Source organism: Argentina anserina, chromosome 5 (assembly GCF_933775445.1).
Source record: "Argentina anserina chromosome 5, drPotAnse1.1, whole genome shotgun sequence".
Classification (NCBI taxonomy): Eukaryota; Viridiplantae; Streptophyta; class Magnoliopsida; order Rosales; family Rosaceae; genus Argentina; species Argentina anserina.
Genome location: NC_065876.1, coordinates 25,795,279 through 25,819,110, shown reverse-complemented (window position 1 = coordinate 25,819,110; position 23,832 = coordinate 25,795,279). Strand labels below are relative to the sequence as shown.

The 23,832-nt window shown below is 38.3% G+C and overlaps 3 protein-coding genes and 1 long non-coding RNA gene across 4 annotated transcripts; 1 reads left to right on the top strand and 3 right to left on the bottom strand.

Moving 5' to 3' along the window:
- Positions 1-136: 136 nt before the first annotated feature.
- Positions 137-2,192, top strand: LOC126793126 (uncharacterized). The gene is made up of 4 exons (XR_007672029.1): positions 137-1,285; positions 1,393-1,430; positions 1,637-1,757; positions 1,937-2,192. It is a non-coding gene; the product is annotated as an uncharacterized LOC126793126 (long non-coding RNA).
- A 2,510-nt stretch (positions 2,193-4,702) lies between these two features.
- On the bottom strand, positions 4,703-6,235 carry LOC126793116 (aspartyl protease AED3). Its single transcript, XM_050519557.1, has one exon. The coding sequence runs from the start codon at positions 6,206-6,208 to the stop codon at positions 4,898-4,900; it is 1,311 nt and encodes a 436-aa protein (XP_050375514.1). The 5' UTR covers positions 6,209-6,235; the 3' UTR covers positions 4,703-4,897.
- Positions 6,236-11,465: 5,230 nt separating this feature from the next.
- Positions 11,466-15,173, bottom strand: LOC126793123 (universal stress protein PHOS34). Its single transcript, XM_050519565.1, has 5 exons — positions 14,868-15,173; positions 14,664-14,767; positions 14,406-14,524; positions 13,816-13,909; positions 11,466-11,807 (listed from the first exon to the last, which is right to left on the bottom strand). The coding sequence occupies exons 1-4, from the start codon at positions 15,052-15,054 to the stop codon at positions 13,822-13,824; spliced, it is 498 nt and encodes a 165-aa protein (XP_050375522.1). The 5' UTR covers positions 15,055-15,173; the 3' UTR covers positions 11,466-11,807; positions 13,816-13,821.
- Positions 15,174-18,055: 2,882 nt separating this feature from the next.
- LOC126793108 (eukaryotic translation initiation factor 3 subunit C) lies at positions 18,056-22,775 on the bottom strand. The gene is made up of 4 exons (XM_050519540.1): positions 22,632-22,775; positions 22,233-22,287; positions 20,324-22,108; positions 18,056-19,216 (listed from the first exon to the last, which is right to left on the bottom strand). Exons 2-4 carry the CDS (start codon positions 22,257-22,259, stop codon positions 18,254-18,256), a joined length of 2,775 nt encoding a protein of 924 aa, XP_050375497.1. The 5' UTR covers positions 22,260-22,287; positions 22,632-22,775; the 3' UTR covers positions 18,056-18,253.
- Between the last annotated feature and the right edge of the window lie 1,057 nt (positions 22,776-23,832).

Sequence of the window (23,832 nt, the reverse complement as noted above, 5' to 3'; positions counted from 1 at the left end):
TATTGTAGAAGAAATATTTTTACAGTTTATACGCACACTCTTACAACTCGAGTAAAATGGGCATTGTCGTCTCTCACTCTCTGAGTCTTCATCCTTTTAATGTACTATCAATCCCCTCAACATGAGAAACAAAAACAATAAGCCGATTGAGAAAAGTTTCGATTTTTTGAAACCCTAGTTTGAAATTTGGGATTTTGTTTTACTCCAAGATCGTCTAGCTCCGCGGCCAGTCCGCTCCGCATCTTCAATTCATCTGGTCTCCTCCTCGGCGGGACCATCTTGAAACACCCCGGTAGTCGTTTGATCGGCATGTCCTGGACCAACGACCAAACCCTAGCCTGCCTCCACGCCGAGATCGTCGGCTGACCATCTCCATGGGAAAAGAGTGCTTCGAGCGCAGCGTTGTCGACTGCGTCTTATGCGGCAACGGCGTCGTTTGCATCACCGAGTCCAACCCGTCGTACTGTATGACTATGGAATTGAGCCGCAGTGGAGGAAGAAGGCGTCTAGCACTTGGGTTAAATTCAACTCAGATCTTCAATTTAGTCATATTAACACATCTAATTTAGGTTTAATCTGACATTGATCAAATGGGGAAGTTAGGGTTCTGTGTTGTTTTTAATTGTCGCTTATTTTCTTTTGGTTTTTCAGTCTTTCTGTTGTTTAGGGATTCTGTGATTTGGTGGGTTTGTTTGTTCTTTCTGTTTTGCTTATTTTGGGTTTTGTTATTGCAAGATTTAGGTAATATATAAGCTGGATTTGTTGTTGCCTATAGATTTATATGTTAAGCTTGAGTATCTATTGATTTCCATAATATGGTAAATTGATTCATATAATTTATTCAGGACACTTATATTGGATTTTGTTTGATAAAGAAATCATAAACTGCAACTCTGTTTGCATAGAAACTACTATTTATTTCAAATTAAAGTTTTTCAATTTCTGTAGTGGCTTATGTTCTACTTATTATTATATTGTACACTTCCCAAAGATTACTCTTTTCTTTCTTTCCCTAGTAGTGTTTGTCTTGACATGACTACATGAGCTCTATATTGTTTACATACTTTTTTATAGTTGTAACATTAGTCTATTGCCCTTTGCTTTCATTTATTGGTTTGAAGCTAGCTTTGGATATTGATGGTTTTAAGTATTAATTACTTTGTCTCCTTGTTTGCTCTATCTTACAAATACTCATATCTCTATACGACAAGGGGTCGAATGAAATTGTTTTCAAGGCAATGGGTAGAGCTATAATAAAACTGTGATGATTACTGAACTAATCAAGGTGAGATAGGTTTTGACCTTCTTGTGTGAGTGTGTATACATGCACTTAAGTGAGCATAGCATTTATGTGTATTCTTTTTTATTGACCAAGCCTTTTTCTGCTTCCAGAGAAGGATTGTTGGCCTTCATCAGACCTAAACTATCAGGTAATGGCTTCATTGCTACGTTTTATGTATAGAGTTAATTAAGTGTTATGATTCATTTGAATATTTAACCAGAGAGTGTTCATATGTTTGTTATTAATTGTTGAACATTTATTGGTAGCTAGCTTAATGATGTGTTCATAATTATTTGTTTGGCATTTTCAATTCTCATTCAGAGTATAAAGAAGTTCTTTGTTGTGTTGTTGTAGGTAGAGCATAGAACAACAAGGCAGGTTGAAATGGGGTGGCGGATGTATTCCAGACTTTATACTTTTCGTGTTTTTCTTACTTATTTTGTTGTGCACAGTTTCCTTCATTATTTTCAGATAGGTATGATACTTATTTGGTTATGCTTTACAGCTTACTCCCACCTCATACTTGGTGTTTATTCCATCAATTAATACTACTTTTGTTTATTCCATCAGATAGCAATGTATATAAATGACCTTTCTCGACAGTCGACATGATCATGTCCTTGTCTGACTATAATTTGTAATCTTTCTTACCAGGCTTTGTATAGTCATGCAAAATGTGTGATCGTTCAAAGTATCATTGGAGCAAGTTATCAGAACAAGTGCATCTGAAGTGTTTTAATTCAAATGTTGAAGTTTAAATAAGTTAGTTCTCCTATATAGTTTATAGAGGCTTCTGCACAATGTTGGTTGATTGGTTATTAGTTTTATGAAGAGATGTGATACTGGATTTTGATGTTATATTATTGAATATCTAAACTTGAAATTTAAATGGAAATATGAGATTGTGTGATGTTATTGTTATTTACTGTTTAAATATTTAATTTTTTTATATAATCTATTTTTTTCCTTATGTTGGGTTTGCAAATTGGTCCCTACTAGAGGAGCCAAAAGCATTAAAAACAAAAAAAGTTAAGCAATGAGGACATATAGCTAAAGTGTTCCCAATGGTAGACTCACCTTAATACAATATGTGGCTTCCTCCATACCTATATATGCTACGCTAAGACTCATGTGCACACTTGTGAGAAGTTGGATAAATTGAATAGGGGCTTTCTTTGGGGTGATACTGCCAATCATAGGAAAATGGTTTGTAGGCCTAAAAGTTCTGGTGGTTTGGGAATTAAAAAATCTTTTGAAATGAATACAGCAATGCTTGTAAAGGCCAGTTGGAGAGTTGTCCAAAATGATGGTGATTTGTGGAATAAAATTTATCAAAGGAAATACATGTAGCCTAACTCTTTGTTGCAAGGGAATTATTCAAAACCTTCCAGCTGTTCTAGCACTTGGGCTGCAGTGATTTATGGTGCTGATTTGTTGAAAAAAGGGCTGAAATGGAGAATTGGTGATGGCTACTCTGTTCAGTTTTGGTTGGATAATTGGTCCCCATATGGTGTCTTATAAAACTTTGCTTTACAAGGTATAGTTATTGATGCGGGTGCTAAGGTGAAGGATTTTTGGAGAGATAAATGTTGGGATGAAGAGCTGTTACTTCAAAATTTGCCGCCTGATGTGGTCAATCACATGACTGCGATCCCCATTGCTATTGATAATGTTCCTGATAAATTAATGTGGGGAGGTACCTCTTCAGGGATTTTCACTGTTAAGTCTGCTTACAAGTTAATATGTGACGAGCACCAGTATCAAAACTATTCTAGGGATTGATCTGTTCTATGCATATTCCTCCTAAGCTTAAAATTTTCATATGGACGTTTGTATCTGGTAAACTTTTGACCAATGTTCAAAGACTCCACAGAAGGCTCACATGTAACTCCTCTTGTAAGCATTGTAATGGAGTTGCTGAAACTATGCTCCACCTTTTTTGAGACTGTCCTAGAGCTATGGTGATCTGGAAGTCCTTCAATATTCCCACTAATATGTTGAATACCTTTGTGCTAGACTGGGATGGTTGATTATTTGCTAACATGCTTCAGAGTAGATGCCATGTGCATAATATGCGTTGAAATATTTTCTTTTGTTTACTGATGTTGGTTCATATGGAAATGGAGATGCAAAAGCATTTTTGATGATGATTTTAGGTACCCTTTCAATCCTGCTGAGATCCTTCTTAATTCTGCTGATGAATGGAATAGATCCATGTTAAAGCCATCTGGGCATATTACAACAACTGTGGAAGATCTTTCTTGGATTAAGCCTAGTTCTTGGTTTTAAAGCTTAATGTGGATGGTTCTCGGACCAGGACTGGGGAAATTGGAGTTGGGGGTGTTGTCCGAAGGATTGCAATGGCTATTGGATTGGTGGATTTATGATAAATATTGGAATTGGTGAAGTTCTTCAAGCTGAAGCTTGGGGACTTTTCTATGGCCTTCAGCTAGCTTTGAACATGCAAGTGAACAAGATTGAAATTGAATATGATTCTGCAGTTTTTGTGAATTTGCTGCAAAATGTTGATATTGTTCTCCACCCCTTGGCTACTATTGTGACTAATTACAAAGCTATGATGGAACAATTTGAGGTTGCTTCTATCAAACATATTCACAAAGAAAGAAATATGGTTGCATATATTATAGCCAAGAACAATACTTCTAATGCGGAGGGCATTTGCATTATGTATGACCCTCCAAACATTGTCTCTAAAGCCATCATGAATGACATCCTTGGAATTGCTAGAAGTAGGAGTTTTAAGGCCAACTGTGCTGGGTAGTTTGTTTTGTTGCCTTTTGTCTTAGGCTTTTGGCCTCATTTGTAGCAAAAAATATATATAAAAAAAAAGTGTGCCCAATTGGTGCAATGTATTTGTACAAGTGTATTGTATTTGTACTTGGAAAATCATGGAACCCAGTCAACCCACACTTACATATAGGGACATTTATCATATAAGTATGTTATTTAGCAATAGGAACACTTTCAAAAGACACATATGCACTAATTGTCTCATTTGACCCATATATGTCTCTATGTATGTCTCTATAGATAGTAATAGACACATAATATATGTCCCCTTAGGTCTTATTTTTAGTAGTGCGAACTACAACTTCACTAAAAAGGAAAAACTTGCCCAGAAGCCTAATAACAGTTATATTACTGGAAAACTGGAAGAGGAAGAAGCCTCAAATGATGTACGTTTGGCTCTAACTCAATTAGCTAGCTTCCTCATGTGTGCGTGATATGTGTAGTGAAAACCTCAATTTGCATGTAATGGTAATGAACCTTAATTAATTTGCATATATCATTAAAAAAAACACTAACCTCAGTTTGCATGTATATATCAATGGTTATTAAACTTGATTTGCATCATCAGAAAGCAATAATTATTAAAGAGTCGCAAATAAGAAGCTTCAATAACCAATGACTTATCCCCAAATAATTACCATATAGTAATTAACAGCAAGAAACTCCAATTTGAACACATCACGAGCGGGTCTTTATCCTCCTACTCTTTTATTTGTCACCACTCACCAATCTTTGCAAGGTGACAATTCATACACAAAAGTGACAAACAACACAAAAGCCTTGCTACAATCAATTATGCCCTACTTAATTACAGAGCTCACGGGCAATACCCAACTGAGAGTTGGTAACATCAAACAGAATCCTAAGGTTCTGCTGCTGCAAGTTGGCTATCACATTCAGCACCGAGTTCACGTTATTGGGCGCCGCTGCCATTGCCAAGCAAGCCAGTGTCCCCGAGCTACTGTGAATCAAGCTGTTCTCCAATGGCAGCGTTAACACCAACCCTGTGAAACGAAACGTAATGGTCGGTGCTACGGCTTCGTTGTTGGCGTTGAAGCAAGTGTCGAATGCTCCCAGACTCGAAAATGTGGTGTTCACTTGTTTTCTGAACTCGTCTCGGATTGCGTTGTAGACGGGTGGCAGGAAACGAGTGATTGTTGTGCCGGCGTCTATGATGGTTCCGGCGCCAGTGGTCGGGTCAAACGCTAGGAACTGCGGGGAAATGGGCACGAGGACCTTGCCGACGCTGATTCCGGTGAGGTTGACGTAATACAAGGATGGCCGGCGAGGGTTTTTGAGAAGTGGAGTGGTTCTGATGGACTTGGGCTGGCCGGCAGGGCCCAACTTGAGAGAGCCGGAAAAGTAGTAAGATTTGAAACTGGGTAAGCAATATGAGAACACTCCGGAGTAGAGGGAGCCCGATTGAGAGAGCAACGACATGGGTCCGCGGCCCAAGCCCAATAGTCCCTGTGGTGGAATGTTTGCGCCAGAGATGGCATTGATGCACCCGAAGGAGTATTTCGGAATGACATCTTTCCCTAGTCCCAAAGCATCTTGCACGAGCGAGGCGGAAAACGACGAGCCTCCACCGTACGTTTGATTAAAAGAGCACCCAACTGGAGACCCAGCCGGGCACGAGAGCCCCCGAGCCTGGGCACATTCTGGTACCGAGCAGTCCAAATGCCCGTAAGTCGTGGACGTGTTGGGCGAGAAGGTGGTGGAGGAGCAACCGGTGCATCCCGAGCACGGGACCCAGGCTATGTCGTTGCTAGTGTCAAGGACCATGTACATGAGCTGGCCTGGGGTGCCCAACTTGATTTGGACTATGTAGTTGGGAATGTTGAAGACCTGTTGGCCCGAAGCAATCGGAGCCGAAGTGGTCTTTTGGGCCACTAGGGTTGACAAGTACTTGAACCGGTCCGGGTCCTTGGAGGCCATGTTTAGGACTGTGTTGAATGAGTCGGTCTTGGGTGAAGTTAAGGGAGAGCATTTGCTATAGGAGGGAATTATGGAGAGTTCACCCGAGCCATGTGATTTGGAAGAACAAGGATCAACAGCGTTGGTGAGAGAGATTAGAAGAGCAAAGAAGAGAAAGCAAGCAATCTTTGAGTCCATGACTTGGACAGAAAAAGAGGAACTCAAGGAAAGCTCCCAATGTATTGTGTGAGTGAAGGGGTGATGAGAGGTTTATATATGAAAATAGGTGAGGTTAGATTATTGTAGCAACCTTGGAGTTATCTGCATTTGGAATTTTTGAGAGTCCTTTTTTTATGAATGTGACATGGATAGAGATGTTTTGAAGTATATTGTGGACATGCGTCACATGACTCAAAAATGAAGAAACACTACAAATAAAAACTTAAATCTGGAAAATGGAATCAAATTATTTCATTTATGTATAATGTAGTGTGATAAACGCGTATTTTATACTATAAATTTTCAATCAATTCTCAGGGATACCGTACGTGTTACAAGTTCCAACACTCAAATACAAGATCAATTTAATTATGTGTTCACTAATCTATGTTTTATACTACATAAACAAGTTGGTATAAGATGAACATAAATGTTTGGATTCTGATCTTAATAGTTTCTATCAGTAAGCATGTGTTGTTTGGTAATGACAAATGAGGACGAACCATATGAATAATGAATGACAAGAGACTACGAATTCTTATGGGAATTATTGTGGGAAGTTATAGAGTTACAACTAAGCTCTGAACGCCAAACAGCTCTGCTATGCGCTGCTCGGTCCAAAGAATTGGCATTACTTGGTAAAGCTCACGGAGGTCCTTCCCTCCACCCAAGTGAAGGTTCACCCTCAAAAGCAATTCCCAACTGCATGCATCATCCAATCTCCAGTTCTCCTGCTCCGACTTTGTCGCCATCGACACCCTTGACGCCACCCCTTCTGAGGAAGAAGGACGGAGATGAAAAAGATCAAAATTTACCTTAAATTTCACCAAGATTTAACTTTTTGTAATTGAATTTTGACCCTATCTTTAATTATTAAGAACCGAATTGAACATAAATAGATTAACAACAAGACAAAAACTGACTGAAATAAGTGGTTGAAGTTATGCAGGTGAACCTCCACCGTGTGGGGGGGAAGAATTTTCGTAATGCTCCTTCACAATGGACCCAATAGTTACCTTAGTTCTATAGCTGCTATACAGTTAAAAAGAAGCTTAGGGTTCTTGGTGTTTTAACTTTCTTTCAGCTCTTTTTATCGAGAAAAAATTTCATACCCACTCCAATCACCCCCCAACTCGTCAACGGTCTACGGAGTTCTTCCCATAGTGCAGACCCTAGAGAAATTCAAATCGACTAGGAGCATGTTCAAGAACTTCATTGTGATATCCAGGTCATTTGCATTACTTATTCATGGAGGATACGAAAGCGACCACCCCATTTTTTAGCCTAGCTTGGATAATAGAGAGAAATGCATTGCGTACAGCACTTTGTTGAACATTTTATTAGTTGTCCTGTACATGATTTTCATCACGGGTTTTCAGTCGGTCACGGGCTTCAAACAAGACTTTGCTTTCCTCCCTTGCCTCCACTCCAGGGTCCACTCTCCGGCACGCTACAGCTAATCCAAGATCATCAAGAACATTGATCAGAAATCGGAAGATTCCGAACCACGTATAATAATGGGACCAAACTGAAAGGGAACATGTGATACCAATAAGAATAATGTATCATCAATGTTTCCGATATTGTTCTAACTTAACAAACTCGACACAGTTTTCCAGCTCAGACGTGCGGAGTGAAAATACATAATTATTGAAAGAGATCTGCTAAATAGTACATCTTTATCATAGAGACAAACGCCTTTTGGAGGTAGCATCCAACATCAAGACCTTAATTTGCCTAACGATACACATTACTTTACCAACTAAGTAAAACGATTGTGTTCAGTACCATTTGATCTAGTGGCATTGGTGCTTGAACATAGGCAAGGACTAGGCAATTATTTTTTGAAGACATAGCTAAAAGTAGCTCGCACCAAATGGCTACTGCTCAGTCATTCTTTCATTGATCTGCATTCCAAAACTACAAACATCACACTATAAAATCCCTAGCTTACTTCACTCTGTATTCTGAATACAAGGTACGAGCAGAAGTCCAAATGCCTTACTATCTTTAGATTCAGTAAATTCCTTTTGTATAGTGAACTCAAGAATGTACAAGCAGAAGTGTAAAAGTTCTACCATGCTAGAAGCATGTAATGCCTGAGAATGTACAAGCAACTGTAATCACATGTTCTGTAATGATGCAGTGACTCTTTGTACAGTACCTTTTTTTCTTTAAAAACAGCTCAACATTTTGCATCACATTCAAGAGAAACTAACTGGTGTAAGAGTTTCCTACATGTAACAAGCCTACAGCGGTACAAGTCCAAAGAAATTGGATTGGATCCTCAAAATCTGATAAAAAAAATTGTTACAAGCGAGACCAAAAAGGCATGAACAAATAGAAAAACAGTACCGTCCCATGACCAAGTGAGACCTAAGGCAAAAATTAAGAGATCTTATATTAAACAAACAGAAAAAAAAACACTTTTTATTTCACATTTCTTTCATAGCAAAATGTATTATATGTTATATAGATGATGAATAAACTAAACTACTTAATAACAACATTAACAACATATAAGAAGCTAGATTGATACAAAAGACATGTTAAAACAATTTCATGTTCAATTGAATGTCATTTTTCTTGCTTTCTGAGATGCAAAAAGGTTGATCAAATTATCAAATTTAAACTGTTTGAACAACTTTCTTTCAATAGACAACATGGTCAATCCATTCAACCGTTCTTGTGACATGGGTGATCGTAAATACGTTTTTATAAGCTTAAGAGTTTAAATAGAGAAAGATTGGAAAATATTAGAGATATTATTGTTTGGATAGAAAGCTTAGAGCAACGTTTTATTGTCAAATTAGTGAAAGATTAAGAAATTTTTTAGGGCTTTTTCTTTTTAATCTCAAATTGAGAAACATCAAATTCTGACTTAGTCTCATGTACGGATGTGCTACTGCTTCGCAGATTTCTCTCGTCTATCTCTAATTACTTTTTAATATATAAATATATATATATATATATCAACTTCTCTGTTGCGGACGTGCGGACGGTTTTTCTGTCTGGATTTCCGCTGTTTCTCCTCGATCTGACGTTGTTTTCTCTTGCCAGAGTGACACCACACCTTCCCAGACACTACTATGATGAAGAAGAAGGCGAAAGAGATCGAGATCGGAGGTCTTGCAACAACCTCACTCATAACATTTATGTCGAAAGACACTGTTCCGCGGATCCATTATCGGAGGTCTTCCTAAACTTCACCACCGATCATGGTGGACCTCTGATTCCGATCTTTTTTGCATTCTTTTTCATTGGAGCAGCATCTAAGAAGGCGTTGTGTCACTCCGGCGAGAAGAAACGGTGTCGGATCGAGGAGAAACGGCGAAGATCCAGACCGAAAGTCCGTTCAGACGTCCGCATCTGAGATTTATATTTATATATATATATATGTATATATATATATATAGACCTTCCGAATTATGGGGCCTAAGTCTTAGGCTGGCCCTGTAGAAAAAATAGACTAATTATTAAAGTATGAGCTGATCCTCCTAGCTCTAGCAACAGCACAAAGATCATCAATGAAAGCATCATCAGCATACACAGGAGGTTATACTGTCATGGGTTAATTCCTCTTATGGTACATAAAGTATGACTACTTAGACAATTTGATACCTGATGTATGAAAACAGATAATTTAGTACATGAAGTTCTCATTTGTAATCCATTTTGGTACATCTATCAATTTTGATCATATTTTTAGGGTTATTTTCGTCATTCTAGCCCTAAACTCATTAAATTCACATTTTTCTTCATTTCTTTCTATAATTGTCTCTCTTTAGAGATAATTAAATTGATATATCTACTCCACTTAGCATCTACTTCGCATATATCAAAAATAAATTTTTTTTCTTAATATACTTATTGTATCCTAATTATTTTTTTGCAAAGGAAATAAATTGCCTTTATGCAATTGTAAATTTTTATTAAAATATATTTTTTAAATTACTTATAATTAAAATTAATTTAGATTGATAGCTACATTATGAAAAATTATATACGTAAATCATCACATATACTAAGTGGATGAGTTATCAAATTTTTTAGTGATAATTTTGAGACAATTTGAAGGTATTATGAAAAAAATGAAGTAAAATAGAGATAAAATGACAAAAATAACCCTGAAAATATGGTCAAAATTGACATAAATACCAAAATGACCTAAATTTGATAACTTTAGGTACCAAATTGTCTGTTTTCATACATTAGGTATCAAATTGTCTAAGTAGCCAAAAATTAGATACCATAAGAAGAACTTACCCCACCGTCATACCTAAATAAAATTCTTGATAAATGATAATAATTAAAATGCAAATATACAATGACAACAAAACATGAAGATCCAGAAAACGACACAAAGATATAGCCCACCATACTCACGAGGTTACACTATTGAATGGCATATCATATGAAGGAACTCGTTTGTTTCTGACTTTCTGCAGCAGAACACAAAATGCCAAGCCAGACCAAAATAAATAATAGAAAACTGAAAAGCTTAAGATCTCCAAATCACTATATTCCACTTAGTGGACCAATGTCTTAGGGATGTTGCAATATTTTCAAAATAAATGCATAATGATTTGGATGTTCTAAGAGACTACAAGAGTACAAGTACACTATTATATGTAGAAACGACTTATTTAAAAGAATCTAGAATTTATGATGTATAGTACTCGTGATATTTCTGTATAACGTATCTAAAAGAGCTTCACTTGTGTGGTGCAAGATGCAAGGAAGATGCTTGTTTTGTGAATGCACACATATGTAGTCAACTGAAAAAGAGTAATGATACACAACCACAGGTCCACAGTAACTGTAATACTGGATAAGGATTTTGTAAAAATAAAAAATAAAGTCTGTAGTCTATAATGCTGGTGTTTATCATGTCAAAATCAGCCTAATGTTGTACAAAGACTCAGTACTAGTGTATACAAACTTTGTATCTGGTTTAAGTTGTGTCATGGTGTTCTGCATAGGCCATAACTATTCGATTGCAGCTAGGAATGAACTTGGCAGGCGGTAGATGAATATGAATAAATTCTGGCCAGGGCACGCACCTGGGGTGCAGAGAAGCGCAGTCGAAAGATAGTGAGCACAAAAATATGACCCACCCACCCCCCCCCCCCCCCCCCCCCCAAATGAAAGTGATGAAACTTCTAATGACAGATGGCAAATGACATTGTGATAGCATGAAAAAAGTATGGTGCAAGACATACATATTGCATCACAATTTAATTACAAAAAATCTTCTGATTATATATGTGAAAGATGGTCCAAGACTTTAGGTCAACAAATCATCCGTTTATGGTACAATAGAATCAAACATCTAAGTAAATGAATGGCATTCATATTTACAGTACTTATCTCCAACAAAAGGAAATAGTTGCAACTCTACCTTCTTGGCTTCTTCTATGCATTACAGGGTATACGAAGACACTCATATACAGTAGGTCCTGAAGCGATGTTCGAGTAAGGCCACACTCAACATAAGAGCAGTTACCAGCAACACATCCTAGAAGCAGTTAATTTGCAGATGACCTTGCAGAGCAATAGCGTAACAGATATCCCCATGCTAAAACACATATAAACAAAAGTAAGAGTTCCAATAGTTATACATAATCTCCAAATTTAAGAAAACAATCGGGATATTATCAGAAACTACCAAAAGACTGGGTAACAAAATGAAAAATTGTATTGATCGAGTCGCTAGCCGGGAACATGTCTTAGAGTAGGATAGGAACTTGCAGAAACATACAGATAACTAACCTAACTACTAAGAGAAAAACATAATTGATATAGTGATAAAAAACAAAAAACAAAATGAAAGTTTCAAGATCATTTATCGTATTTGTAGTGTGAAAATTCAATATATTTAACACTGTAGCAGCAAGTGGCAGTACGACTTGAGAAGTTCTTCATTAGTTTGCAAAAAAATTTCAATCTATTTTGTTCCTTATCAAGCAAAGTAAAGGTATTTCACTGTGCTTCCTATTTCCAGAGCCCTAGTAAAAGCCTAAAACCCACAATCATGAAGAGCACTCTAAGCAAATTCTCTGAGAATGTAAGTACATCAGAAACACAGCCTATATATACACACATACACACACACACACACACACCAAATGTCTGCCTATATGACTTTGGCACCAACTCCCTCAACGAGTTGACAGAGTATGAAAGGAAGATTTAAAGGGATTTAGACACATCAAATGATCTTGAATCATGATTCCAAAATTTAATTTATGTATTGAACATCCTCAAAAATGGAAGAGCAAATGAACCCAGTGTTCTCAAATAGCTCATGACCATATGAAAATGCAAGAAAATCATGGAACAATTATAGAACATATACTGGAAGTTGGTATAATGCAGCCAAACTATCATGTAACCCGACCTCATATCACATGTACAATCTTCTTTTCATTAATCATAAAAGCTTGTTCTGAAAACAAAATACAAGGATTCAAGGAAGCATTTGGTTTATCTTTTCCAAAATACCAGGTTAACAAACAGTACTCAAGAACCAAGTCGCGGGCTGTAATGCACACAAGATCTTGTGCAAGAAAATAGGGATGTTATTTATTTGACTTACTAGTAGCTAATTGAACTGGTAAAAATTAATACTGAAAAGGATAGTGGTAATAATATAAAAATCAAGCCACCATGTAGAGGCTTGTACAGAGAATGCTGCTTCATTGCAAAAAGAGGTGTCTCACACTTTGAAAGTCACTTGGAAATTTATGTATGTTGACTCGAAGAGAAATCTAGCAACCAAAAACTTATGAAAGGTTAACCAGAGACAGGGGAAAAGTTGAAAAAAGAACAAAAAATTCAACTATGCCATCAAGGAACAAAACAGCAAAGACTGAACATCTAATTAAAGGTCTAGGGTACTCCACATGTTGCTGAAGATCTGTGGACCAGCATGGAAAGATGAACAAGAAGCATCTAAAATCAATTTCCTCATTGATAATTCCTCTAAGAATTGTCAAAGATCCTTACTTTATCTGTCTATGCCGAAGGCCACAAAGTTAAGAGCCATTAACTGATCAAAGTGTGCGAGCACGCGCACGCCCGCACACAAACACAAAAGCTCTCCTCCTGATGCAGGCACAATTTCTCCTCAAGTAAACCAGCGAGGGTGACCAATGATGCATGTACCTTTGATAAATATAGCTCAGGAAAGCATAGGTTCTGAATCTAGACAAAACCCTTATGAATCAAATGGCCAAAGATATGCAGTCAAAGTCCACCTTGATGGACTGGCTTCTGTCCTGGATCTACTACTTACTCTTAACAAACTTAGGGTAATCCACCATATGCTGAAGTTCAAGTGCAGGAAGAATGAATTATAAATCTATTAGCATGTACCGTTAGTGTAAATAATTCTCTGAGACACTGGATACTCAGATATGCAAAGCATATCTATTGCGGCATTCCTTTTAGTGTAAATAATTCTCTGAGACACTGGATAATCAGATATTCAAAGCAGATCTATTGCGAACAACGATCAGACCGATAGAGGAAAAAACACTTGGAAAAAAAAATGCTGGGCAGTAACAATCTCTAAAAGTGAATACCTATCCTTATGAGGCAGCAGCCTTTGACTTGGAAATAATCACGGGGCATTGCGCATGATTAGCACAATAGTTGCTCACACTTCCGAGAAACATCCTGTGCACAAAATTTATAAAGCTTATGTTCAGCAAACTGGACTTGAACTATACATTTATTCTATAAGTAGGATGGTAAAGGACTTCTTTCGTTGAGTATTACAGTGCTGAACTACTTTCCCTTTATTATTAAGTCATCTCTCATATTAGAAACTCTTAAAATCACACTACTTCTATATTACGTCCATATATTCCTCTCTTTTGTGTTTTGATGTAAATTTAAAAAATATTTACTGACAGCACATATATCCCGCTTCAAGAATCACTTAAATTCCTAATGCAATCTTATTTAGTTCCTTAGTTAAGGATCACAACATACGTCTCCATTTTCAGTTCCACCGTTCACTCATGTAAGCTTCCCACTAAGTTCCGACCTATAAGTATTTCACATTTCAAAGCACAGAACTCAGGATATCACCTCAAGAAAACATTTCGTCTCCAAAGTTTTAGTCCTTCAACTCAAACTTTACAACAACAAACAAAGACGCCGAAATTACCTTTTAAGAGGGCCAAAAGCTCTTGAGCCAATGACAAGTAAGTCAGCCTGCAAATTCTCAACAGCTTCACAAATCTTTTCCTTGGGATCTCCAACAACCACTTCGGTTTTCACATTCACCTATTAACCCCAAAAAAGCAACAAAATTGTTTTTTTAATTAGATAACATCCAAAACTAAACTCCTTATTCCTTAATCTAAATCATCCCTACCATAAATAAATAAAAAATTAAAACTTCAAACCCATCTTAAACCCTAACCTTCTTTTCAGAGCAAATCGCCAAAGCGTGTGTGAGAATAGCCTCCGTGATTCGCTTCAGGTGCGCCTCGATCGCCGCCGTGAACGCCGGCACCTCCAAATCGCCTGAACCAAATTAACAGTCGTGTCACTTCAATTAGAGTCAAACGCGAACAATGGTTGAAGATGGTGATTGGGGGTGGGGGGGGGAGTTAGGAAACTTAACTGGGCCCACCGAAGGGGATGGCGGCGGGAGTGAGGCCGGCGGCGATTGACGGCGGAGACTGGACGTGGAGGACGACGAAGTGGCCGGGGGATTGGAGCCTGAGGTTGTCGAGAGCCCAGGTCAAGGCGTTCATGCTCTCCTCACTGCCGTCGACGGCGACGATCACACAGCCGAGGTTGCCGGACATGGTTGAAAGAAGATGAAATCAGATCGGAGATTTCAAACAGGAACTTCCGGTGAGAAGGTGGATCGGGAAAGAAGAGTAACGAAGAGGATAGATGTGGAAGTTTGGAAATGTTGTATTTGACGGAAATGTTAGCTGCAGATATTATAAATACAATTCACCCGCGCAGTAGGGTGAACACTCGAATGTTCTTCTATTTAAAATTTAAAATTACAAATTTACTCTCTTTTTTATTTTTTCTAATATTATTATTTTTACTCTACTATTTTTATTTTTATTTTTATTTAAAAAAAATAAAAAAAAAATAGAAATAGTAGCCGGGTGAGAACTACTACTCTAATCCAATAATCCCGGAAGGCAATTTAGGTATGACCATCTTTAAAGAATGTTGTGCACTTTTCTACAAGTTAGGGTTCGCGATAAATACATCTTATTACCAAATAGCGTTTGTCCCACTTGCAGTTTAGCATACTTCTACAAGATTAAACTCATTAGATTGGAATATTTTAAGTACAGATTTGAGACTTATAACTACTTTTTATATAATATAAGATAAGACATAAGGTTGTTATCTATATAAAAGTGGAATAGCACATTGCGTTGGATACGAAGGCCTTAATTGAAATACTAAACCCCACTGAGTATAAAACTAATAAAAGTGAGTTGGACCTCTCATGTACAAAGGGAGACTGGTGCATTACTGCATTTGGTCTAGCTAGTACTTGCTACTTGGTGGAATGAATCTTGGATTTGAGCTCATAAGATTATTCGTTTATACATTTAGTAATATCTAATTATGTAAAACAATAGATAGTTAAAAACTTTAATTTCTTTACCAAAAGAAACACAAATATATATAGTTAAGAATATTTTGATTTAAATAGACGAACATTTGGGAAAAATTTCTTCTTTGTATGGAAAACACTTACCAAAAAGATATGTTGTATGCATGTATAATATACATTGTATCATGATTCACACAACACTCCTTTAAAATAACTCTGATTGTATCTCTACTTCTCATAATGAAGTCTCTCTTCTTCATCACAATTCTCATGCTCTGTCACAACACCATTGCCGATGATCTCATCCAACAAACTTTCAAGAAAGCCTCAGACATTGGCTATAACTTTTGTGTCTCAACCCTTGAGAGGCTGGCCCGAAAAGCAAACGTCAAGACCTTGCAGGACTAGTCGGCATCGCACTTGGCCAAACCACAATCAAGGCGACGAGCATCAAATCTACCATTCCAAAGCTCTTGGACCATCCCAGGCCGTGGAAGCTTGCGGTACAATTGCAAGGTTGTGCAGAACTCTTCACACACGCCATTGAAAACCTGCAAGTAGCTACCGATGCTTTCAAGTCCAAAGATTATGGTACAGCTCTCATACATCTCAGTGCTAGCTTTGATGCACCTGATACTTGTGAAACTGGGTTCCTTGAGTTGAAATTAGTTTATCCTTTGAGCAAAGACGTCGACGTAACTGATTTCATTCGGTTGAATACCATGCGTCTTAGATTCATCAATCATATGATGATTGATGCGGTCATGATAAATTGATAATAGAATTGGTTATCCTCCTCACTTCAAGATGACTTGTGCCAGCTTCACTGGCAATGCAAGCATGGAGCCTGGTGTTGCCTGATTTGTGTTAAGTGTTAACTATAAGTGAAACAAAATGCACAGTCTGCATTGTTGCCGCCGCCACCAACGAACACTAGGGAGCAAATGCAAGCAGTTGTAATTGGCTTATGGTCGAATACAATACAATTTGAAAGTGCTATAGAAAACATTCTACAAAATATTAGGTTTTTGTTCGACTCCTGAAATTCGTTTTTACAATATGCGATATCGGTTCTCAATATAATTCTCTTTTTATATTTTGCGGTTTTATTAATGAAAATGGAGTGCTGCCCATTTTAGCCCTTTCCTCAAAAAATAAAAACATTATATTATTATGACATGCCAGTAGGGGTGGACTCGGTTCCATCGGTTCGGTTTAAGAGCACTAACCGAAAACCGAAACCGAGGCCTCGGTTTTGTATTAAAACCGAAACTGGAAAAAATATCTATTAACCACGGTTTCGGTTAACCTACAATTCGGTTCGGTTCGGTTTCGGTTATATAACCTACTATTTATAATAACTTTTCACTTTTACTTAAAACAAAAGTTAAAATCAAAATAAAGTAGTAAGCGACAAGTTCAGTACTTCAAATTAGTAAATAAGTAAACTAAATTGCGATAAGTTAGAAATAACAAATAAAATCAACAAAATTACGATAAAATATTAACCAAAACGTAATATTTCATGAGTTAAAGACTGTGAGCAATTAAGTTAGACATTTTGAGGTCGTAATCATATAAAATTATGTATATCGTAGGTAACTCTTAATCAATAAAAACATAATGTACACCTATTACTATATTAAATATTAATAATTAAATACATATATGTCGATTCGGTTCGGTTCGGTTCGGTTTGATCAGTTTTTTACACGGACGAAACCGCAAACCGAAACCGAACTATTCAGTTTGATGTTAAAACCGGGACCGATAGATCGGTTTTGGTTTCTCGGTGTCGGTTTGATACGGTTTTAGTCAGTTTTCAGTTTTTCGATGTCTAAAAGTCCACCCCTACATGCCAGAGGCCAGAACGCTACCTACGACACCCCAAGTCCCAACTCATCTGGAAGCTAACTCTTCTGTGTTCTCATCCCAAAGCAGACGTTTGGCATCAGGGTATATATGTACCATGTGTAACACCTATCCATTACATATCAAAGTCCATGCATCCGTTCCTTACTATCTTAACAACACTAGCAAATTAGTGGTGGAAATTTAAAGCAACGTTCGTAGAGAAATCATGGATCCATCGAATCAGGTACAAGCAACCGAATAATCAGTAAGTGCAACTTATGAAACAAATAACAAAAGAACTTGTGAAACAAATAACAAAAGAACTAGTGAAACAAATAACAAAAGAACTTGTGAAACAAATAACAAAAGAACTTTCTTGCATGCTCCATGGCCATAGTAAATCAGCATACAAATATCCTTACTCCCGAAGTTTACTTAGGTCCAAAACTTGGGCGTCTAGAACAACAGAAACTAAAGACTAGGTTTCTTAAAGGGCGAAAACAATTGACAACAGAAACAAAACGGGCGAGCTCTCTGATCAAAATGTGGATAACTCTTCCTCCTTAGGCGCGAAGCCCCCTGTGTAGATTGACCATGCGAGATGAAGTATCCTGAGATCCCCTTGCACCTGTCTGATACCCAGTCCTCCCAGCACCAGCATATGCAGCATCTTGATAACGAGTGTTTTGCCCCGTTCCCCTGGACTGACCTGCACGATCTCTAGCAACTTGGCCATATTGTCTCCCTCCACTGTTATATCCCATACGACCAGAACCACCACCTTGCCTCTGATTGAAAGACGGATTGTTGTCTTGCCATCTATTACCACCCCCAGAAGCAAAGTCCTGGTTGTCTCTACGCTTTTGAGGAAGATCTAATCCACCGCCACCTATCCTTGCTTCTGTAGCCCTTTCATTGCTTTCTGCAAGGATTGACAACTTCTCAGTCAACTGGAAAGCTAGGGCCTGCAATCTGCTGTGGATTACGTCATGAAAAACAATGCAGCGTGTTGGTTGGTCCCAGCTTGCAAGGAGCTCTTCATTGATCATCATCTTGCTCACAATGCTATGAGTCTGCGCCTCTGAAAGGTCAAACATCATGGCAACTTGTTCCAAGCTAAGAGTCTTATAGGATGAGGAAAATGTAAAGAGGTAGGTTCTCAGCGCCTCTTCCTTGATCTTAGCCTTTAGCATCTCTAAAACATTTTGACGGTTCTTAAGAAGCTTCCAGCCATCAAGAGAATTGATAACATCAAAGGCCTTTTGGTAGTCACCTTTGACAAGGGCCCTGGTTGCTGCCATTACATGGTCCCTGACATTTTCAGGGGGCCCTGTGAATGTTTGCTTCTCACTGATCTCAAGCAACCGCCTGAATGTCTTACTAATCAGTCTGCGCTTTGCATCAAATGTGTTTGCTGCCATGTTGGGCACCTCCAGCAGCATGGCACATATCAGATGCACAGCCTCAAGGAGCTCAGGGTTAATGTGCATGTGGTAAGGCATTTGTCGTCTCCTCTCCAACCTTTCCTGAAAATGAGAAGGAAAAAAAAATACATATAAGCTTTAAATACAATAGGAACAATATGCTGCCTCAAGAGGGATAAAAGCTTTGTATATTAATCTAAGATTCACTAAAGCCATGAACATAGTTTCTCCTCTACACTTGACCAGCAAAAAAAAACCCTCATCTACCACATTGATAAAGCCATGAACATAGTTTCTCACGTTTCATAATGTGGGATTTGTGCATTTTCACCAACTGTTTTGCTCAAAAATGACCAATTTCACTGAGTTACTTTCTCTAATCAATTATGCTAGCCATTAAATTACACAAAGGATGCATCCAGCAATCAAAGAAACAAATGACAGGATAAACAAACTCGGAGATGAATTTGAGAAAATGATGATTCTACCAGCATTAATTATAACTTAGGAACCTAAATCATTGCAACCACAGTAACATAGGCCAACGCTATGCTATACAAGGGTGGACTGGGAGGAGAAAGACTAACAGACAAATGAAACTAATCCGAACAGACGATACAGCCCTTTGCAAGATCAATGTCCAGAGATGTGCCTATAGTAGTTTAACCTTTAAACGTGATCTTAGTTATTAATTCCTAATAACAATTTGAATGCATATCAAAGTTCTGCTTCACCACTAATAGTCCAACAGTACATCCTCCTAATAATGTTGTCTGCTAGGTAAATTATGATGGATATGTAACAACATTCCACCAAATCAGTCATACATGTGCAGGGTAAATGCATCTTAATGAATCCTGATATTAATTAACTAAGACAAATCAGTCATACATGTGCACTTCCATCATGCCTACCAATACTTCTCATATCTTAGTGCAGGGTGCAGTATAAATCAGCAACATATAAGAGCAACATTCAGACAACCATCGGCTAGTATAAGAAAACAATTAAGAGTGTGTATCTACTTGTTGAAATTTTGATCAGGTATTTACACAAACAATTAATGCCACTTGCTTCAGACAAGTAAAGAAACCCAACTCCAGTAAACTCGTATCCTAGCATGTAATGCACAAAAGCAGATAGTAGATTTAAAAAAAATGAGAATAATAGAGTTTAATTGCATAGATAAACATCAGAACCAATACACACCTGTTCAGGAGTTTTCTCATGATATCTACTTTGTGAGACACCTTGTGCAAGCAACTCCTTCACTCTTCCACCAGAGTATAGTTCAGAAAGGCAGCCATGTCCTTCAGTGATCAATCCAAGCCGAAATGCACAGAGACCAAGTTGTGCCATGGCTCTATTATAAAGAATCTGGGTAGAGATGTCCATCTGCTGAATGTTATCCTGCAGATGACTCATAAGCAGCAAGTCACGGGAAGTGGAAAACTCATCCAACAAAGCATGGTGATATATATCACAGAGCATTGCTCGAGCTTTAGTCCTCTCGTCCCCGTACTTGTAAATGAGGGAAACCAGAATATCCATCATGGTCCTGCTACTCTCTGAAAAGGTAGGTTTGCGGGGAACGAGCTCAGGAACTACAATAAATGCAAATGGACCACGAGTTTCCTCCGGTTTAGGCTCCTGGCCTTCACCGTCTTCTCCTGTCTGCTCAGCCAATTTTCTCATGGCATCATAAACTTCTTGTGGCTTATAGTAGATGAGTTCAACACGCCTTAGGGCTACCTTTGCTGCAGATTTGAAATCCTGGACTCGTTCTAAATATTCTTGAACATTTTGAGCAAGAACCAAGAACATAGGCTCATCCCTGAGTCGTTCAATGTACTCACGAGTGTGAGGATCAATGCATTGCAAACTCTTGAAGAACTCAGTATCTATCCTTTCTAAAAAGGCCACCAAGTTACCCCAGACCCTAATGGTCCCATCATAATCTGCTCCTTTCTGGGATTCATTCTCGTCAGGCTCCACCATATCATCAACTGTAATGTTGGGGTACTGCACAAGAATATCAAGTATGATTTGCATATTCTGCACACACTTCTTCCATACATTAATTGGCATGTGACCATTGAGGCCAGGATTCACATCAAACTGAGCAGAAACAACGCTGAAGAAAATCTCCAGCTTCTGTGCAGGGGTCTTCGCAACCTTGGTCAAGAAGGTGAGTTGCTCAACCTGCTCAAACCTTCCGGTTCCCTTCCTTCCACGAGCAGCCACCACCTCCTTGAATTTCTTGTTCACTGAATCCCACGTGATCTCGCTAGGCTCCTTCATAAATTGCTTGTCCATGAGTTTATCTTTCTTGCTCATCTGCTTCTGCCAGCCCTCCTCAGTTTGGTTATCATCATCATCTGGTACATCATCCTCACTTTCATCATCAGGATCTGAACGTATTATGTCCGCTTCGTCCATATCAGAATCTATTTCCTCATCGTCAGACTCCTCTTCTGCACTCTTTTCAGCATCACTCTGCTCAGGATTCTCCCTTTCCTTATTAATCGCTTCTTCATACTGCTTGTTATTCTTCTTCAGTTTCTGCTTCATTGAGTTCAAGGCCTTGGCGTTACTACTACTCATTTTCTTTTTCGCATCCTTGTTTGCCAAAGCCTGAGCCAGAAAGTCCTCCAGCATCACAAGTGCCTTAATGTAAAGCACAGGTGGTGTCACAGACTCTGTAACACGCATGACCTTGTCAAGCTGCTTGTTAATCTTGTCAAAGCTCTCCTGCAAGCTAACCCAGTCGTTGATATTCATGGCATTCTTCATCTGGTGAACAGTTGCAGACAGTTCATCAAAGCGCTTGTCCTTGGCAGATTTAATAACGCGCTTTCCCCCATCAGACTCTTCACTGTCACTTTCGTTAGTCTTCAGATATGGGTTCGAAGCTGGTTCATTGGCCTTCTCACCTCCTGCATTCTCCATCTCTCCATCATACTCATTCTCCTCTTCCTCGGAATCACTTCCGCTCTAACATACACAAGAAACAAAAACAAAACAACAATACAAATTCAGACAACTACATTTACATAATCACATTCAAATGAAGCAAACATTTACGGCTTCAAGTTACTCAGAGAAGAACATCAAATACCTGAGTGCCCCAAAATCGAGACGCCATACTTTCTCAAACAAAAATTCACCGAAATCTGCAACCGCACACACATGAGAAAGGTTAACAAATCAAATCGAGATAAAATCAACCGATTTTGTACAACTATATTCGGTTTTGAATAAGCTAGTGGCATAATCATTAGCAATTTTACTAATCTGGATAAACCCTAGCACATATAATCGAGATGAACCTATCAAAATTCGTATCATTAATTCAATAAGCACATTGGGAATGATTTCTTCAGTTCGTTTTAATCTGGATGAAGATTTCAGATTCAATTCAAAGCGCGCGATGATTCTGTAAAAAGCGAACGGAGCAAAACGAATAGAGATGAAAATACCGAGAGCGATTGGGTTGAAGAAGAGTCAAAAGTCTTACCCGGAGTCGAAGGAAGCTCCGGTGTGAGCTTCGGCGATCGGAGAAGTTGAGAGATAAGCGTAAGCGTCTTGCGGCGATTCAAAGAGAGAAGACTCTGGTTACTCTGTTCGAGAGTGTGAGGGAAGAATTTAGGGCTGACTAGGCTTTAAACCGCACAGCGTCAATTTTCGGTTTTTTCATTTTAAAAGAGAAAAAAATCTCTCTGTTTTTTTTTTCTTACTTCTTACTACTACTAGCAAAAATGGTACTATCTTACTACTAGGCTTGTGCATAAAAATAATCAACGACCCAAAATTTCAAACTTAAAAATTCAAAATTTAAAATCGTTAAACATCAAACAATCTCAATGAAATCGAAATCATTTAAAATGTCACATCGGATCATTACTGAGTTCTCAATACAACTCAGACAAACCAATTATTACAAAACAGATTAATAATCCATACATAAAATTGAAGTGTAATAATCCTCACATTCTCTCACAAAACTCACGAAATAAATGCTCACAAAATTCTCACTCACAAATCCACTCTAAAAATCTCACCACAAGCAGGATAATGAACGACTTCAAGTCCCCAGAGATGTCCTTCGATTCCCACTAATCGACACATGCAGTAGTATCCCCTACACCATCGAATTGGTGTACCGGGATTGTCAACACAAACCCGGTAAGCTTTACAGCTCGTATGAGTAAAATAAAACAAATATAACTCGCATAACAATATATATGTCAATCCACCATTAACAAATATAAATGCACTCATGAGTCAATAGACGGCCCATCTGGTTGTCCCGAAAATATAAAAATGAAAATACTCATGGGAAGTTGGGCAACCCCTCTGTTTGACCAAATGCATTTATAATACGAATACTAATAAGCGTTGGTACGCTTCTGTTACCCCTCATATAGTACACCGCCGACATTGGGTAACCTCCTCGCTACCCAACGCCCGGCATAGGGCAACCTCCTCGCTACCCTACGCCCAACATCGGGCAACCTCCTCGCTACCCTACGCCCAACATCGGGCAACCTCCTCGCTACCCTATGTCCAACATCGGGCAACCTCCTCGCTACCCGATGTCCGGCAGACAGACTAGAGCTCTAACTGTATCGTAACTTTCGCCCGGCCAAAGGCTAGGTTCCGACATGCCACACACGTCCGAAGACTGGTCCGAAGACATAAACAGGTACAATAATCTA

Coding starts and splice junctions, on each gene's coding strand:
- LOC126793123 (XM_050519565.1), bottom strand. CDS start 15,054: ATGTCCGGCAACCTCGGCTGTGTGATCGTCGCCGTCGACGGCAGTGAG. Junction 14,768..14,867: donor CATCCCCTTCGGTGGGCCCA/GTTAAGTTTCCT, acceptor AATTTGGTTCAG/GCGATTTGGAGGTGCCGGCG. Junction 13,910..14,405: donor GCTTTTGGCCCTCTTAAAAG/GTAATTTCGGCG, acceptor TTTTGTGCACAG/GATGTTTCTCGGAAGTGTGA.
- LOC126793108 (XM_050519540.1), bottom strand. CDS start 22,259: ATGGCGTCTCGATTTTGGGGCACTCAG. Junction 22,109..22,232: donor CTCGATTTTGGGGCACTCAG/GTATTTGATGTT, acceptor TGTGTATGTTAG/AGCGGAAGTGATTCCGAGGA. Junction 19,217..20,323: donor ATGAGAAAACTCCTGAACAG/GTGTGTATTGGT, acceptor TCTCATTTTCAG/GAAAGGTTGGAGAGGAGACG.
- LOC126793116 (XM_050519557.1), bottom strand. CDS start 6,208: ATGGACTCAAAGATTGCTTGCTTTCTCTTCTTTGCTCTTCTAATCTCT.